The sequence below is a fragment of the Lissotriton vulgaris genome, unplaced genomic scaffold, assembly GCF_964263255.1.
Source record: "Lissotriton vulgaris unplaced genomic scaffold, aLisVul1.2 SCAFFOLD_368, whole genome shotgun sequence".
Taxonomy (NCBI): Eukaryota; Metazoa; Chordata; class Amphibia; order Caudata; family Salamandridae; genus Lissotriton; species Lissotriton vulgaris.
In genome coordinates this window covers 476,176-494,236 of record NW_028253134.1, presented here as the reverse complement: position 1 = coordinate 494,236, position 18,061 = coordinate 476,176, and the positions used below count along the sequence as shown (strand labels likewise).

The following is an 18,061-nucleotide window of genomic DNA, read 5'->3' as shown; positions in this document are numbered from 1 at the left end:
CATTTGTACTGCGCTGTTGCCGATTACCAAATAACGAATCTCTAAAATTCGCTGTTTGGTCATCGCAAACCCTAGGATACATACATTTCAGCCATGAAATGTTTGGCAGTGGGGAAACAAAGATGGCCCTACAGGATCCCCATGCCCCAACCGCCATGGGTTTGCGTTCAGGGGCAAAACATGCATGTACCCCACTGTTGGCATGCACCCCAAGTTCCAGCACAGCATGGACTTTATAGTCCATGCCGTGCTGGAAAGTCCTGATCAACTACAGGAGTTCACTTTTAATGCTCCCAGGACCTCAATGGAGGGGATCATAGACTCTCAGGCTATCAGGTCTAGGCTAACTGCAAAGTCCAGTTGCTACTAGTCAGCTGGAAATGTGATTGGAAATGGCCTTTTGCAGCTTATGACCCAAATGATAAATGATTACCCTTGGAGGCCACTTCATTGTGGTTGGTACAAGGGGCAGCAGGTCCAGTCCTTCAGGGCTCCTCTCAGGTCATAGACAGTAGGTTGACTCTTCTTCTTTCCTTCCAATGGTACAGAAAGTGTTCTGTCCAGGAGCGCCAAATTTGCACCTGGCACCAGTTAGTGGGCAGCGGTAACTCTTGGGTGCTTCATAATAAAAGGGGTAAACCCTACTCACTTTTTCAGCAATCCCTGTTCTCTCCCTTTGGAGTGAGCAGCCCCAAATATTACTTGTGGCTCAACTGGCATGTCAAGCAGAATTTGATAGCATGGTGCCACAGGATACCCAAAGCCCCCCACTGTGGAATTCAGATTAGTCCTATCTGCCCATTCCAAATAGCCTATTGTCTGTTCCTGAGAGGCATTTCACACCTCTTTCACTCCTATTCCCGAGCTAAATACAGGCTGGGAGTTGCTGAAGAGTGAATGCAAATTAGGCTTAGTCCAGCTATTTGAATAGCTATTAATAAATAGTGGTTTCTTAATTTTTTTAGTGGATCCCTTTCCCGAGTTAGCAATATTCGTTTTTTATTCTGCACTCTAGTTTTTGACATAAGTCAGCTAGGCCTGCCACAAATAGCTTCCTGGGGCTTGGCAATATTCATTTTCTAAACGTCCCACTTTTAAGTAACATGCCCTACCTTGTGGGATACAAGGCTTACATGGGGTGGCTTACTAGTATTTAAAATGCAGTTTTTACCTGTCGTTCAGGGTTATTTTAACAAGTCGCACTGCAGGTTCTACACTGTAGAAGTCAGGCTATAGTGGTTGACCTGAAGCCATGTGTTTTCTTTGTCACACTAGGAGCTGGCACAGTAAGTACTGCCGTCCACAGGTGACCGTTTAATGTTTAATGTCATAGGTGTATTTCGGCACTATATACTGTGAAGACTATATCACAGAGTTAAATATGCCAATCCAAGAATAGCCAGTTTACCTCTAGTTTATTGGTCAGAGCACATATACTGGGCACTAGGCAGCAGTGCCTCAGTATGCAGTGTCTAAAAACCAGCACGGAAAAAAGGTTTAGCAAAAGGCGAAAAATCGAGAGTGACCATACAGAATAGGCGGATGTTGTCCATCAGATTGATTAGGTCAAGTTAAATATGACTGTTCTTTCTATATATATAATTGATATTATCTCCCTCTATGTATGATAGTTCTTTTTAAATGACATTGTAATAAATTGTTATGTTACGTACAACTCAATAAAACAGTATTTGGTGATGTGCCAAAACCCACAGTCATTGTTAAACTAACTTTTCCATCCTAGTCCGGTCATTCAGAACAGAAGGGGTTTTCGAACCCTCCTTCAAGCCATTGCTTGATTGAGTTTCCGTCATCCAGCTGAGAATTCCACAAGCTGTGGGAGACTGAGCAGAACCTTGTGAGCTAGCAATAAATTTAAAGCATTTATGATGACAGCCACGGGGGGGAAGAGGGTGAGTGCATTTTAGTATTTTATCATAAGGGACTTGCTGCAAGTGTTCAGTACCCCTATAGCATCCATATTAGGCAGAACCAGCACGTTTTGTGGTTTGCTTTACAGGTACTGACTAACATGAATCTTAACATTCTAGAGGTGTAAAATGTGTTACGTATATAGTTATCCAAAGACTATTTGGGAAATAGAGATGGTGCCAAAGGTTTTTACATGAAATTTGAAAGGTATTTGTAATTCTAGATTCAGCATTTTTTTCTAAAACAATTTTCTATATTCGGGAACTCTTCCTTTGACTCATTCTGGCTCAATCTACCAGTGGTAATTGATTGCTAGATCTCATACGTAACGTTGACTTCCAACAAGACTAATGTAAAGGCTGGGTATATACATTGAAAACCCACGGAGAAAGATCGGTGCCTTGTGGTATTCCGTTTTAAATGTTTTTAGCTCTCTTATAAAATCACAAATATAGATATCTTGTTAAATAGAGATTCTTGACACCCTTGTCAGATCTCTTGACCTGTTAAAAATGGGATGGTATAGGGTGTTCAAAGTCTCCGAAAAGTAAAGTAGCCTGAATGAACCTGATCTTCAGTATACCTGATGTTGTAAATGGCTATCTGAAAGTCAACCAGTGCTGTCACTTTACCCCATGTAGGTGAACACCCCATTGGTTGTTCCTAATGAGTTAACTTTACTCAAAATGGCTCTCGAGTTACAAAGTGAATGACACCTCCCTCAGAAATGTTTAGCTGGAAGAGATTTTGAAAATGTGTCCAATGTTGCTGCGGTCTGGAACATCTATGGAAAACAGCAATGAGCTTGCAAGGACTACACCCGCTCACCTTTTATTATGTATTTAACAGTTAAATTACTGGGTGATAGGAATGACATAGTCTCATTGGTGTTTACCAAACTATGTATGGCCTAACATGGGCTGCTTCTGTGAGTTCAGTGAAACACATCTAGAGCCTTCCCAATTCAGTGATATCCTCTACAAGCCATTGTGCTAGATGTATGACTGTCTATTAGAATCATTGTGGAATGTTTGTAATTAGAATTGCCAAAGCAATAAAACATAGTATTCTGTGTGTCTTATAGAATTTACTTTTTGCCTTTTCTTTACCTCAAAGCGAGGGTAATTTCCCCTACTACCTAAATGAAATCTCATATAGTTTTCTTACCTTATGTGAAGTTTTCAGTTTCCTCTCGAAGTTTAATATATCAGGCAATGAATACATGTTTGAATAAGTGATAGTATCACAGCATCGGACGGACAATAGAAATATTTATTTGTGTTACGGATGTGCCATACTGTAGGGTAATGTGTATAACTGTCATTTATTAAAATATATAGCTTTCTGCAGAATAAGCGATGTCACAGAAGACATCCCCTTTTATAAAAGAAGTGGAAGATGAAAAATGCAATTCTCGACCAGAAAATCCACAGACCATTACACCGTTCAATGAGGATCCCCTTCAGAACTTGCAGTTGGCGTCGCAAGAGGTGCTCGAAAAAGCCCAGCAAAATGGAAGATCAAGATGTCCAAAATGCACTGCCTCTCGGATGTTCTATTGCTACACGTGTTATGTTCCAGTTGAAGCTGTTCCAACAGGAGATCTCCCCAGGGTGAAGGTTGGTACTCCTAAATAATCCTTCTTTGTGCAATTCTCGTGTAAGGATGTGAGAAGGTTCTGTTTTGAAGAACCAACCAAATTCCCCCATCAGAAACCAAACCTGAATTGCCGTACTCCATATTTGTGTGACTTAAAAAAAAAATATATTACTCTGGATATCTGGCACACCACGGTTGTGAAAACTCGTTCTCAATTGTTAGTGAATTAAAATGTACTAAATAATTCTACTTATGCGGTTGCTAGTAATAATTCGTCTAGATTCCTTCTAAGGAGTTTTCTACTTGCTTGCAGAACAATAGTTTCTCTGTTTTCTATTTCAATAAAGTATATAATGCAAGCATGGTATTAATAGGAATTAAAGTCATGTCAGCTCACAGTGAAGAGAACATCTTTGTATTTCAATTCCTACCCTTATAAAAAGCATTACATATGCCACAAATTAAATGGCTGGTAGCTTTTGCGTTTACGAGAGGACAAAGAACATAGCTGCGTTCTACTTTCTCTCAGGCTAATTAACTTTTCTGGGTTTCTCTACGCAGATTGCATTTCGAAACAGATGCTTTTTCTTTAGGGGTTATTGTTAAACTACTAGCTACAAGTTCCAAATTCTTATTTGGGTAATTTAAACCATGCTTACGTAAATCTTGGATAAATTGGCAGCAGCTAGAAAAAGGAAAAGTGGCTTTTTACCTTATTATATAAAGGTTTTTTTTACTTTGCATAACATTTTGTTATTACAGCTTCCATTTAAGATTGACATTATTAAGCACCCTAATGAGACCGATGGGAAGAGTACTGCTGCTCATGCTAAACTGCTAGCACACGAGGATGTGACCGTTTACACGTATCCGTGCATTCCGGAATATGAAGACCAAAAACATGAAGTAAGTGATTTGCGCCCTTCAATGGTTTCTTTTGCCTGAAATAAAGAGGGTCATCCCATCCATAACACTGCGTTCAAATGTATTACTGGGTGTGCATAATATAATGCTACCTGATTCTCAATTATTTTCCTCAGATTTGTTTTCAGCTCACAGTTAGGCGTTTTAACTGGCCGACTAGACTAGACTGCAGCAAGGGTCCGGCACAACTCTCACCTCGAAGTGACATTGCTGCAGGTACCCAAGGAGTGGCACTGCTTGGGAGTTGATGGGGCCTGACCTTACTGCTGGACCTGGACCTAGATGGTGACAGTGTTGTCCTGGGATGAAGCAGTTATAGGGGCAACGGATTCCCCGGGTCTTGCTTGGTGGGGTAGGTCGAGGAGTGATCGCACCCTGGGCAACACAATAGTTGGAAGAAGGGACTCTTGCCTGTGCATAGAACCCCTCCCCCACCTCCTATCCTCAAAGGGGGAACTAGACTGTCTAATACCCACTTCACCAGGCTGAAGCCTAGACTCTTGGTTGGGGGGTAGAGCAGCACTTGAGGTGATCCTGTGATCCTAAGAGGGATTGTACCCTTCACTCTTTGCGGCCGTGTCTGGGATGCACGTGTCACCAAAAGGTGTCTCACCACTGAAACCACTGGAAGCTTCTAGAGAGGCTAGACTGGCTCTGTGAGGGGTTGCGATAGGGCTTCACGCACGGAACAGCTGACTAAAAAGGACAGGTACACGGAGAAGGCCCCACATGTCTGTAAAGGGATGAGGGTGTGACGCAGTCCCAGACGCAAAACTTTGTCTCTAGTGCCGAGATACTAACAGCCATTGTATAACTACAACACACCTTGGAACAGAAAATGGATTCAGTATCCATTAGTGTGAATCTCTTGGGAGCGGACCTACACAAGGTGAACAAGTGCACTATAGAGGTGTAGCTTACAGTAGTAAGGATCACTAGGAAAGAAGGGATTTAAGGACGTTTGTCCGCACCCTCACAGACCAAGCTGCATACCTGAATTCGCAAGCGGAAGGTAGAGTGCAGAGATGCATCCTCCGATTTGTGGGCTTCCCAGGGAGAGGGAGTAAAGGGGACAGCGCCAGAAGAGTTCATGTAGGGTTTGCTCAAGGCCTTGCTCCGGCCAGATCAACTCTCCCCACTGTTTTTGCTATAGAAAGAGCCCACCAAGTCCCAGCCCCTAGAATTCCCCTGTGTGTAGAGTCTAGGGCGATGAGTGCTTGGATCCTAGAGACACTATCCTGAAATGGGCTCGGACACAGGTATATATCCAGTATGAAGGCCGAAATTCCGTATTTTCCTGTTCTACACTAGCAGCGTGAGGATAGCTAGGAAAAATCTACCATCTACCTACTCCTCCCATTCAAATCGAGTACCCTCAGCCCGTGGAAACCCATCCTTGTCATGAAAGCATATTTTATTCAAACGGAAAAGCACCCCCCCCCCCCCCCCCCCTTCGTTGGCCATCTCAGAGTAAAGAGGAGAGTGTACCAGGCATTGCAGGATCCATTATGTGAGAACGGGAGTGGAATAAGTGGGGTGCCCCCTTTCTTCTGGTGCCCTGGCAACATACCACACACCCAGCAATTAGAAGTATTAGTCATATTATGCGTGTGGTGGAGAATCTGGATAAAACTGTTATTCAGATACGTTTGCCGATGCCGTTCTTCATGGTAAGGTAGGGTAAAGTGAAAATGTTCAGATGGAGCCGGGGTAGTCGGCAGCAAATGTTCACGTACAGGTACCACAAGTTCAACTACCCAGGCTATTACAGCTATCACCACAATAGTCAGGACAAAGAGAATGGCACCTAGTATTCGTTTGTCTCGTGAGGCAGATGACGCCATAGTTCAGAAGAGTTCTTTACAAAGTCTCAAATAGTTCAAATTGTTCACAAAGTCTCAAATACACATGTGTGTATACCTAAAAAAAAGAAAAATACGGTGCTGAGCTCCGAGGTAGCCGTTGTTTTCTTCTCCGGGCCAAGACGGGTGTCGCTACACTGGACAGAACTTATCCCCCCCCACCCCCCCCCTTGGAATTCCCGGTCTCCGTTTCACAAACCTGGAGCGGTAACCAACCAGTCATGGAAAAAAAAACAAAAAATCTTCTTATCGTGACCGTAAATTGTAGCGCTTTCGTCCAGCAACGGCGTGGTCCGGGAAGGCTCCCTCTACTTCGGCCGACGTCACAGCTGGGCTCTTTTCTTTCTCCAAAATCTCTTTGTAGTCAGTCAACACAGCAGGATTCACCAGATTAGGAGAGACCCGACGGCAATGTGTCGAGTGCACCCACCGCTTCCTGTTGGTCACTCGTACAGCGGTCCGGGTCGCCAGGAGGACCTGCTCGGGGCCCTTCCACCTTGGCTCCAAACTGCTCGCTCTCTCAAACGACCGAATCATGACATGGTCGCCGGGGCGAAGATCATGGCCCTCTCCAGTAGAGTTGTCGGGGAGCGCTTCACGAACCTGTTGATGAATAGAAAGCAAATCATTTGTTAATCGTGCCAAATAATCGTTCATCATTATACAAGGCACATCATGTATCAGTCGCGGCTTGGGCACCCCCCAGATATTCATAGGGCGACCAAACACCACCTCATATGGTGTGAGGCCAGTTCGTGAATGGGGTACTGATCTAAGAGAGAGCAGTGCTAGCGGCAAAGCATCAGGCCACTTCAACGACGTGGATGCCACAATCTTGGCCAATTTGAGTTTTAACGTAGCATTGTACCGCTCAACCAGACCCGCCGACTGAGGGTGGAACACAGCGTGGAACTTCTGCTGAATCCCTAACCCCTTCAGTACATACTCCACAATCTTCCCAACAAAATGAGGCCCATTATCGCTCCACAAAAATTTGCAAACTCCAAAGCGAGGAAAGAATTCCTTAAGCAACACCTTAGCCGTTGTTAGGGCTGTATTGTCTTTCGTGGGGAAGGCCTCAACCCATTTGCTAAAGGCACATACCACCACTAGGACGTACTTCAGGTTGTTGCAGCGCTCGAGTTGGATATAATCCATTTGGAGTACCTCAAATGGTGCAGAGGGTGGAACGAACCCTCCTTTCGGAGTATGGGTCCCCTTCCCAGGATTGTGTTGTAAACACACCAGGCAGGTCTGCACTACTCTCTTAGCAGTATTAGCAATCTCGGGATGTTCCCAAACTCGTGTTAACAGTCGGGTGATTGCAAGGGCTCCGACATGTGCCAATCCATGTGTCATCTGAACCATCGCCTGCAAGTAAGCTGCAGGCAATTTCCATTTTTCCATGTCCTTGCTTCTCCAACAACCCTCATCATCTAGTACCCCATCTGCTGCCCATGCCGCAAGTTCTGATTCAGTAGCTGATTTCTGAATATCCAAGATTTCTGCTCTAGCATCACTCCATCGCTCAGCCTGTGATTGTGTCACATACATGGGGGAGTCAGTCCGAGACATAGCCGTTTGTCTCGCTATACTGTCTGCAAAGGCGTTTCCTTGGCCCACTTTATCAGTGATCTTTTTATGGGCGCTACATTTTATTATCGCTACTTTCTTTGGGCAAAGCAACGCGTTTAAGAGATCACGCACCAGTTCTCCATGCATGATATGTACTCCGTGAGAGGTCAAAAACCCACGCTCTCTCCAGAGTAGCCCGAAGTCATGTGCTACTCCGAAGGCGTACCGGCTGTCTGTATATATGTTCACACATAGGCCAGCACCTAATTCGCAGGCTCTTGTTAAAGCTATCAGCTCTGCTGCCTGAGCCGATTTCTGTGGTATTCGTGCTGTTTCTACCACTGTCTTAAGCGTCGTGATCGCATAGGCTGCGGAAGTCGTACCATCTGGCAGCCTCAAACACGATCCATCAACCCACAGTTCCCCATCCACATCTGGAAGTGGCATATCCAGCAAGTCAACACGACCCTTTGTCTGTTCCTCGGTCAGGAAAACACAGTCATGATGTTTTTCTTCCTGATCCTCCTCGACCGGATAGGGCAATAAAGTGGCAGGGTTCAGGGTAGCACATCTTTTCAGTGTGATATGTGGCGCCAAAAGTGTAAGCTCATATCCTGTTAGCCGTGCACTCGTAAGATATTGGGTCTTTGTTTGATTTAACAGAGCATCTACTGCATGGGGAACTAACACCAACAGTTTGTGTGATAACACAATTCCCTCACTCTGTCGTATGGCTACTGCTGTTGCTGCCACTGCTCGAAAACACCCAGGCAACCCTCGTGCTACAGGATCAAGAATGGCAGAGAAATACGCACATGGTCTCTGCTTATCCCCATGTGCTTGCACTAACACTGACAACGCACACCCATCGTTCTCGTGCACGTATAATGTAAAAGGTTTTGTATAATCTGGTGTACCTAACACGGGTGCAGAACAAAGAGCCTGTCTCAATTGTTCAAAAGCATTCTGACATTCATCTGTCCATTGAAGGGGCATTGGTGTAGCTTTGGACAGTAACGCTAACAAAGGTTTTATAATGTGTGAAAACCCCATGATCCACTGTCTACAAAAGGACGTTAATCCTATGAAGGCACGTACGTCTCTCTGTGTACGGGGGACTGGTGTGTCTAAAATTGCTTGAATTCGATCAGATGTTAATGCACGCCCCTCCTTAGACAAAAGATGACCGAGGTAGGTCACCTTGGGTCTACAGTATTGGAGCTTTTTCTTCGAAACCTTATGATTGTTCTGTGCCAGAAAAGAAAGCAACGCAATTGTACTTTCTTCACATTGCGCATAAGAGTCTGCAGCAAGCAGAAGGTCATCCACGTACTGGATGAGGACAACGCCAGCCCGTAACTCAAAGGAATCAAGCTGTCTTTTCAAAGCCTGGCTGTATATACTCGGGCTCTCAGTGTAACCTTGGGGAACACGACAAAATCTATACGATTTATTATTTAACGTGAAGCCAAACAAATATCTGCTATCAGGATGGACAGGGATGGAAAAGAACGCGTTTTTCAAATCAATTACACTAAAGGTCGTGGCCGTTGGTGGCACCAATGTAAGCAGGGTCGTAATGTCGGACACCACCGGGTATTGGGGAATGACAATTTTGTTAATCTCTCTCAAGTCAATAATAAACCGATAGACTTTGTCGTCAGTATCTCTCTTAAGGATCGGAAGAATCGGACTGTTACAGACATTATAAGGAACCTCTTCTACCACTCCTGCAATGATCAAATCCTGAACAATGTGTGTCAAGGCAATTTCACCTTCTCTCGAAATCTTATACTGTGGCACTCGTGGTAGAGAGACCCCCTCCTTAACAGTAATGTGAATAGGTGGAATACGCATCTCTCCCACATCCGTATCTGAGGTCGCCCATAACGTGTGCGGTAGAGAGGCCAAGGCTGGAATGTCCAATATAGTGCAAAACCTATCTGAATCAGGATAATTGTCATTCAAGATAACCCGCACTCCCTCAGGAGCGCACCGTATCGTTGCTCGAAAATATTTAAGCAAGTCAATGCCCAGGATATTATCTGGTGTATGGGGTGATAACAAAAATTGACCAAAACTGAAAAATTTGTCAAGACAAAGTGCAAGGGGTTTTGACAATGGGCTAGGGGAGGGTGTGTCATCGAACCCAACACATGTTATCATTTCGCCAGACAGGGGAGCCCTCGGAACTAAGTTTTTTGACAAAGCGCTACGAGTAGCTCCTGTGTCGACTAAAAATTGATCAGTAGAACCCAGAATACCCGCTGTTACATATGGACCCTTCTGATCTACTGGCACCTCAATTGATTCCGTACCCCATCCTACGCAGTCCTATGCATGCACATAATCCTGGTGCTCCACATTCTCACCCTCCGATATCTGATATTGGTTTCGTCTATCAAACGTGTTTCTTTCGTCCTGGCCACGGCCCCTTTCCTCAACCCTTCCACGATCACCACCACCACCTCTCGCCCCCGTATAGCTGCCTCTCGACCTACCACCTCCTCGACCACGCTGGCTGCGCTGTTCACGAAGTACCGGACAATCGTCAGCCCAATGCCCAAACTCCTTACAATAAGCACATTGATCCTCCGCTATATCCGTACGACCATACGACGCATTTCCTCCACCACGTCTACCTCTATCATACCCTCTACCTTGTGTTCCCCGAACATGTGCCAACATCACCTTCGTTTTCAATTCTTTCGCCTTCTTATCAACACTTTCTTTAGCCTCCAACTCCTGCCGCTCATAATACTGAGCCATTGTTAACAAAGACGCAGGGGTCGCCGTGGCCCAGGAACTTTCACTCGATTTCAATCGCTTTGCAATCTCCGGTAGGAGATTAGCCACATACTTATCTACAAACAAATGCCTACCCGTATCGTCTGTTAAAGATTGACCACTATAATCATGAAACGCCTCCTCGAAGCGTGTAAAGAAGTCAGAAACCGTCTCATCGGGCTTTTGTTTGCACGAAGCTAACATGGTCCAATCAATCTTTTTAGAAGGAACAAGCGTTTTTAGTTTAGTCAGAATAGCCGCCGGGAGGTCTAGAATCAAATCACATGGCTTACATGCAGGTTCCCTATCTAAATCTGCTTGGTTTATTTCTTTCCATGTCACCCCCAGTATTGTTTCATCATTATTTTTACGAATCTGTCTCCACATATCAGGTGGAAGAATTAACCCAAAGAACAGATCTATGTCGACAAGAGTCATCACACAAGACGAAATGGCCCCTTCCACCCCTTCATAAAATGCCGCCGGATTTTTCCGTAGGTCAGGTAAAGAGTTTTTCAATGCCATAACATCTGCCCTATTCCAGGGAGTATACACCCAGTTATATATAAAATATCCCTTCGCATCCTTAGACAATTTATCATCATCTGTACCTTGCCCTTTAGGAGGGACATACAAAGGTGCGGCTTCACGCATAGGCATAACATGCAACGCAGAACTCTTATCTGAACCCCGGAGAGAACACTCCTTAGTCTGCACGTTAGACTCCGACCCGGACTCCTTTTGTCTCCTTCCGCAAACTGGTGGTCTCATCTCGCAGCTGGACCAGTTGCTTGAAAAGGTCATCAACATCTGTAAGAGCAAATAAACCTTTATCCAAATTCTCACAATGAACTGACACAGCTTTAGATTCTAACGTATCTGAAAGTTGACGATACGCGGCAACAACTTCATCCGCCAAAGTAGACAGAAAATACAACAATTCCTGATCCGTCCAACTACTCTTTTCCGCAATCACCTCAGACTGGGAAACACAGTTCTTATTCACTTTACGAGCCCAACTACGTAAATGTGCGGACCTCTCCGCAGTAAACCTGAGAGCAGATACACCCTTCTTTTCCAGCTTATCCTGTCCATCATCTTCCGAATCTGCATCTGGAGCCGTAGGCGAAACATACGGAGGCGGTGACCGATCTAGTAATGAAAAATCATCAATTTCATTATTAAGGACAGGATAAAGCGGTCGACGGATAGGAAATTGACCAGTCGTTTGCAATTGGCGTTCCCGTTCCTCCCTCTCTTTCTTCTCCTGAGCCTCCTTTTCCTCAAGCTGTAAAGCCTTATCCCGAGCAGCCTTGCGCTGCTCTTTGTCCGCCAAGGCAACTTCACGCTTCATTCGTTCACGCACCGCTTTCTCCCACATTCGCACACAATCAAACATATTTTGTCTAGACCTGCGTTGAAACAAACATTGTTCCACAAACTGTACTTTACGTAAATCGAACGACCCATGTAGAGGCCATTGCAATTCAGGATCGGATTTAGTATATTTATGCCATAATTTGCTGTACATTATAGGGGGAAGGCCAAATTTGATGTACAAATCCCTGTTCGGTGTACCTTCTGGGGGAGCCGGCTGTGCTTCTGCTAACCTAATTGTGGTACCATTTCCAAAACAGCACATCCCTCGGAGTGTGCTAAAAACAGGCATGTTCAAAAAGTATCACGAAAGCGTGACACCGTATAAAATGGCACTTACAGTACTTCACACAAATGTGCCGCTCAGAGGAAAAAAACAAAGTTAGAGAAACATCTCTACATGCCTGCCTATGTGAAGTGCACTACACATATAAATTCAAAGTTCACAAATTCACAAACGTTAGCTAACTCAAATCAAAATCGTAGGTCATAGGACTCCGGCAAGCGTCCGAGGACTACTTTTACCGGTCACAAATCATAGAACTTCAGCAAGCGTCCGAAGACTACCTTACCGAACACAAATCTTACCCAAAATCTCAAATGTCCAGATTCCAACTGCCAAGGTCTTGTGATCAAATCAGCCAAACGGCACTTTCCCAGCAACGCAGACGATCGAAAACTCAGTCGGAGACCGGCGCCACCTGGAAGGTCAGATCAGAAGGAAAGGAAGAAACACCGTGGGTGCCAAGACTCGGGTCACTCAGTGGCAGCGCGCGTCCATGGCGAGTTTCCAAGCCTTCGTCACGACCTCTCCTTCGGGCATCCGAGTCGCCGATGAGTCCCTTCGTGGTCGCCAATTTGAAGTAATCAGGGTTCCCAAGGCCTACATGCTCCGTAGATAACCCACTTACACTCAAGAACTGTTGGCACGGAAACTGTAAAAGTCAAAGAACAAGTTTATTAAGACCCCATGGGGTGGTGGTACACTCATACAGCACCCTTCGGTAATGCAAGAGGTATCACACCGAACATCGGTGTGACCCCGTCTTTTATACAGTTTCAGGTAATAAAGATAGGCGGCACAAAGTTACAAGACATTATGTACATATATGGTCATGTTTTGGAACACAGCCAGCTCATTGGAGGGGGTACAACTCCGCTGGTCAGTTTGGCGGCACATTCCTGAGGGGTGACTGGTCAGTGGGGACTGCGCATGTACGAGTTTGACCAGTACTAAAAATAGCCTGTTGCTGGGCAGACTGAAGTGGTCAGTGGTACGGACAACGGACTAAAGGGCACGCTAGCCACGAGGCCGCTCATGATCTAAGATGGCCGCTGTAACATTCAAAATGGCGTTTTCGTGTATTGTCAAGTTAAGCAGGAAAACGTGTAGTTTCAGCTAATCGCTAACGCGGCCATGCCAATTACGACAAAGTGGGTATGCTTTAATCAATGTCCTTGATAACAGTATACAGATCACTTGTAAGGTAATTCTGGTCCTGAACACGATAAACACGTTAATTATTTTTAGAAGTATGCAGCGTTCAACTATTTCCATGTTTCCTGTGACATACTGCTAGATTCATCAAAGACCCGTTTTGCGAGTCTTTAATAGCGATTCATAAGGAATCGCTATTACAGGCTCACAAAACGGGATTCATGTAGGAATCGCAAAAGTAATTGCGATTCCTACACATTCTTTATTTGCGATTAGCAAATTGCTAATCGCAAATAAGGAATAATTCCCTATTCATTCCTATGGGCCTAATGGCCCATAGGAATGAATGGGGAGTATTCCTTATTTGCGATTAGCAATTAGCTAATCGCAAATAAGATAGCGATTTCAAGGGTGCCAGGGGTGTCCAAAGGACACCCTGTAGCACCCCTGAAATGCAAATTTAAACAGGTGTTGCGCGCACACATGCGTGTGTGTAACATGCAACAGAAAAAAATGCACTAAAGTGCTTTTTACTATTTTTTCGCTATTTACCACGAAGTCAGACTTCGTGGTAAATAGCGCCCAAATATTGCGAATTCGCAATTTCCAATTGGTTAATGAATTGCATTTAAGGAATCTCTAATAGAGATTCCTTAAATCCAATTCCTCGCAAATATGCGATTTCGCAAATAGCGATTTTTGCATTTGGGATGATGAATCCCAAATGCAAAAATTGCACTCGCAAAGGGCCAGATTCTCAGAATCTGGCCCTTTGTGAGCGCAATTTAGCTTGATGAATCGGGCTGATAATGTTTTTATAGTGCATTACATGCTTGAATTTCCTACTGGGGCTAAACATTAACACAGCTGCTACTAGTGAGACTTGGGAGCCACAGCAATGTATTCTTCTGCAGTTGGCTCAACAGAGAGAGGGAAATGTTGCAGATGACATCAACTTATAGTTCCTGAAAACTGCTCTGCCAAATTATTAGTGTTGTTGAATGGGATCATATCCCGGTGAAATACTTGGTTAGGCAACTCTAGTACATCTTTTATATGTGTATTGCCTGAAGATCTCTGATCCAATTTGCTTTACCTAAACCGTCCCAGTAAGTTTCAGCTTTGATTTTTACCAATGACAAAGAATTGATTTCCTCCAATGTTTCTAGTCTCTGTCCCACAATAATATATTACGCATTATCTCACCCCTTTGCTTTTCACAATTGTTATTAAAGGTTTCCACATTTGCAAACTGAAAGTTCAAAGTGTCTATTTAGAAGATATTTCTTTCTTTCTTTTTGTTTCTCCGTTGGATATCTTCAATCTGTTTAATACAGTTTACAAGACATTTTGCTTAGGAATCTTTTATGAACATTTCACCAAAGGTAGAGAGGGTGTGGCCTATGCTAGAGCGGTTGATCTCAAATCTGGGGAACAGGGTTCGAGTCTCGGCAGGGACGCTCAATATCCTGTGATTCTGGCCAAATCACATAATTTCCCTGTGCATAACAAAAAACAAGCATTTGCCATGCAATCGGTTTCGCCTTCGGGCCCTTATATGTATTTAGCTATGCAGCACATTAGCCTGGGTGCTGAAACATCTACTGTTCTTTAACATGGAGGGAAAGTAAGGACCAAACTGAGTGACACCCGAGGTATGGGAACACATGGAGAGAAATATTGCCTTTCAGCGGGAAATGGTATAGTCCAAAGCTCTGTTTTTAATATAAAACCAGGGCCTTCGGTGGTCATATCACTGAAAATACAAGGTTTAGAAAATATATTTTTGTTCTACGGGTGCTTGTAGAAGACAAATTTTGTGGACTGGAATCTAGAGAATGCTAAAGTGATTCTGGTATTTTACTGACCTCTGCTGGTCGATTTCTATCAAGAAAGTTAAATATAGGCAGTTGCCAGAAATTTTTTTAAATAAAGTCTCTCAGAAAGCATTTCTGGTATTTTACTGACCTCTGCTGGTCGTTTTCTAACAAGACAGTTAAATAGAGGCAGTTGCACAGAAAAAAAGTCACTAAGCGGAAGCAGACAATGCCTATGGCTGATCTCCAGAACCCAGAAAGTACATACACATATAAGTATATAATACGTATATACTAAAGTATATACAAGAGGTCTTGAATACTTGACCTAATGAATATCTCCTTGTGTAAAGCAACTGGTGCTAATGTAGAGCGTTCTCATACATTCGGATCAAGTTTGCGTTATATAGAACTCCGAAGGGAAACAAAAACTGCAATGTAAATTTAACCTGGGGCTAATCATCTTCACAGCTTCTCACTATGTCCTTTTGTTCCCCTATGCGTTATTTACTTATGCCAAAGCCCCAGACACAATTCTAATGTATCTGTGGTCATTAAATGTGTTTTTGCTCTGTGCTTTTCCACTTTGTAGGAGTAACTGGGTTGGAAAGCTTGGTAATTTGTCAACTATTTTTCTCGATACTATACAGATACTACTTGTTTTTCCGGGTCCAGATTCCGTTTCAGTCGCAGATAGTGTTATGTGTCTTCAGAAATACATGAAGAGTGATATAGGTTTCAAGCAAGATGATGATTCTGCAGACGAGCCTTCCCCTAAGCACCAGAAGCACAGCTTTCAAGATGTCGAAGCTCCGAATGAAACCAAAAAGAGCAGTTCAAATAAAGACAAGGAACAGATCAATATGAGGACTAAGTTGAAGACAGTCATATTCATAGACAGCACGTGGAACCAGACAAATAAGATCATATCAGATGAACGACTACAAGGTAAATGCAAATGACGTTGAACAAGTATGATGCATATATTGTGTAGTTGGAATTTGCACTTTTGAATATAGCTGCTTGTTAGATGTGACTTGACGGCGCAGCTATTGCTAGACATCGTCATTAACCTAAAAATGGCATTAAAAAGCACTACCAGGATAGTTCCTTTGCCAGGGGCGTAGCTTGGTCAGTAAGATTGGAGGGGGAGAGCTACAGATTTCCCAACGATCACACTAGCATACAATGTTAAAATAGATTATACGACAAGCAGGGCTCATGAGAGGGGACTTAAAGGGCAGCAGAAAGGGAGAGGAATGCAGATTGGTATGAGTACTAAGTGAGGGAAATTCAATATTTGGTAAAATAACATTTTTCTGGACATTAAAAACAGGAGATGTGTGTTTGTTTTTGTCAGTGTGAAATCCAACAAACACCTCACCATACTTGACTGAAAGCACCTGTATCCAATTATAACAAAATACATTTAATTTGGGGGGGGAGAGGGGGTGTAACACCCCAAACACCTCCCTGAAGCTACACACCTGGTATTTGGTTCCACCCACATGTTGGTAGCCAGGAGTACATGTTTTGATTGGGCACAAGTTGCATGCTTGCCCTCCACTCAACTGCGATCACTTTGTTTATTTATTCAGCTTCCTGAGCTTGAGCCTTCAGGGGCACAAAGATAACATGGTAAGTTAACGTGCCTTAGATAACTAGATAATTTATGGTGTGTTTTTCTCTAGCATCTGCTAAAAAGAGATACCTGTCATTAACTTTAGACTTCAGATTGCAATTTCATGTTTGAAAGCCCATAGCTACTCTAAGCTACCAGGATTTGTAGGTCTAGCTGGAACCTGTACAAAAAAGAGCTTTCAGTGCCCTAACAAAAATGGGGCTCTCCCACATATTGGTTCCTCTGACTTTAGGATTTATTTGGGTCGAATATATGGGCTTACACTAAAAAGACTGCTTGTATTGCACTTATTTGACTTGTGGCAGTGTACACTCAATACAGCAGGCCTGAGTTGTTTATGGTGGCAAGCCAATGTTAATGGCTATAAGACCTGGCCTGTTTATCATGAAATGTTATGGTAAAGGCTTTGGATTTGACATATTTATTATGAAAGCATATGTTAAAGTTAATAAGCATTTACGTGTTATTATACTATATTAGATTAAAGTAGTTACATGTAATCTCACAGATTATTGAAGTAGGCGATGGTTCCTGTATTGGTCACCTAGTGTAGCAAATGCTAGATATGTATTACACTGCTAAAGTCTGGGCAGTTATTTTGTTACATGGAACCTCTCAGATTACTGTAGTAAACAAGGGTTTGGGTGGCACATCTGAATACACGCTGGGTATAGAGGATTTGCATTATATTACTGATTATTAGGATCAGATTTTATATTTTTTTGACAAATCTAATTTTTTGTGGTATACATGCTGGTTGCCTTGTTGGAAGACTTAATCAAACAGTGACATCTGCCACTTTTTTGCCAGATATTCCACTGCGCCAAACTCTTAAACAATACCCCAAGTTACAGAAGAAGAGCAGGAAACAAATTTTGGTGAATTAAAACGCACAGCTACATTTAGGTTTGGTCACCCTCAGAAGTGCATTGATTGCTAGAGAATGTTGCTAAGGAAATAGACTTCCTTCCTCTTTTAAATTTACAGGTGAATTATATTTACACTAGCAGCCCGCCCCAGCGTTGCCTGGGGCAGAAAGGGGCTGGGGGCAGTACACCCGCTCCCGCCCCGACCCCTTCCCGCACCGACTCCCTCCCGCCCGACTCAC

The 18,061-nt window shown here is 43.7% G+C and overlaps 1 protein-coding gene across 4 annotated transcripts in view; it reads left to right on the top strand.

The window, feature by feature from the left end:
• DTWD1 (DTW motif tRNA-uridine aminocarboxypropyltransferase 1) overlaps window positions 1-18,061 on the top strand; it is a 116,252-nt gene that overhangs the window by 22,146 nt on the left and 76,045 nt on the right. For 3 of the 4 annotated variants that reach the window (XM_086951275.1, XM_086951276.1, XM_086951277.1), the window contains 3 exons: window positions 3,273-3,551; window positions 4,294-4,437; window positions 15,962-16,259. In XM_086951275.1, coding sequence (XP_086807401.1) covers window positions 3,291-3,551; window positions 4,294-4,437; window positions 15,962-16,259 — 703 coding nt within the window. In that variant the 5' untranslated portion in view covers window positions 3,273-3,290. The remainder of the gene's footprint in view (window positions 1-3,272; window positions 3,552-4,293; window positions 4,438-15,961; window positions 16,260-18,061) is intronic. The other variant, XM_086951278.1, reaches the window with a different exon arrangement.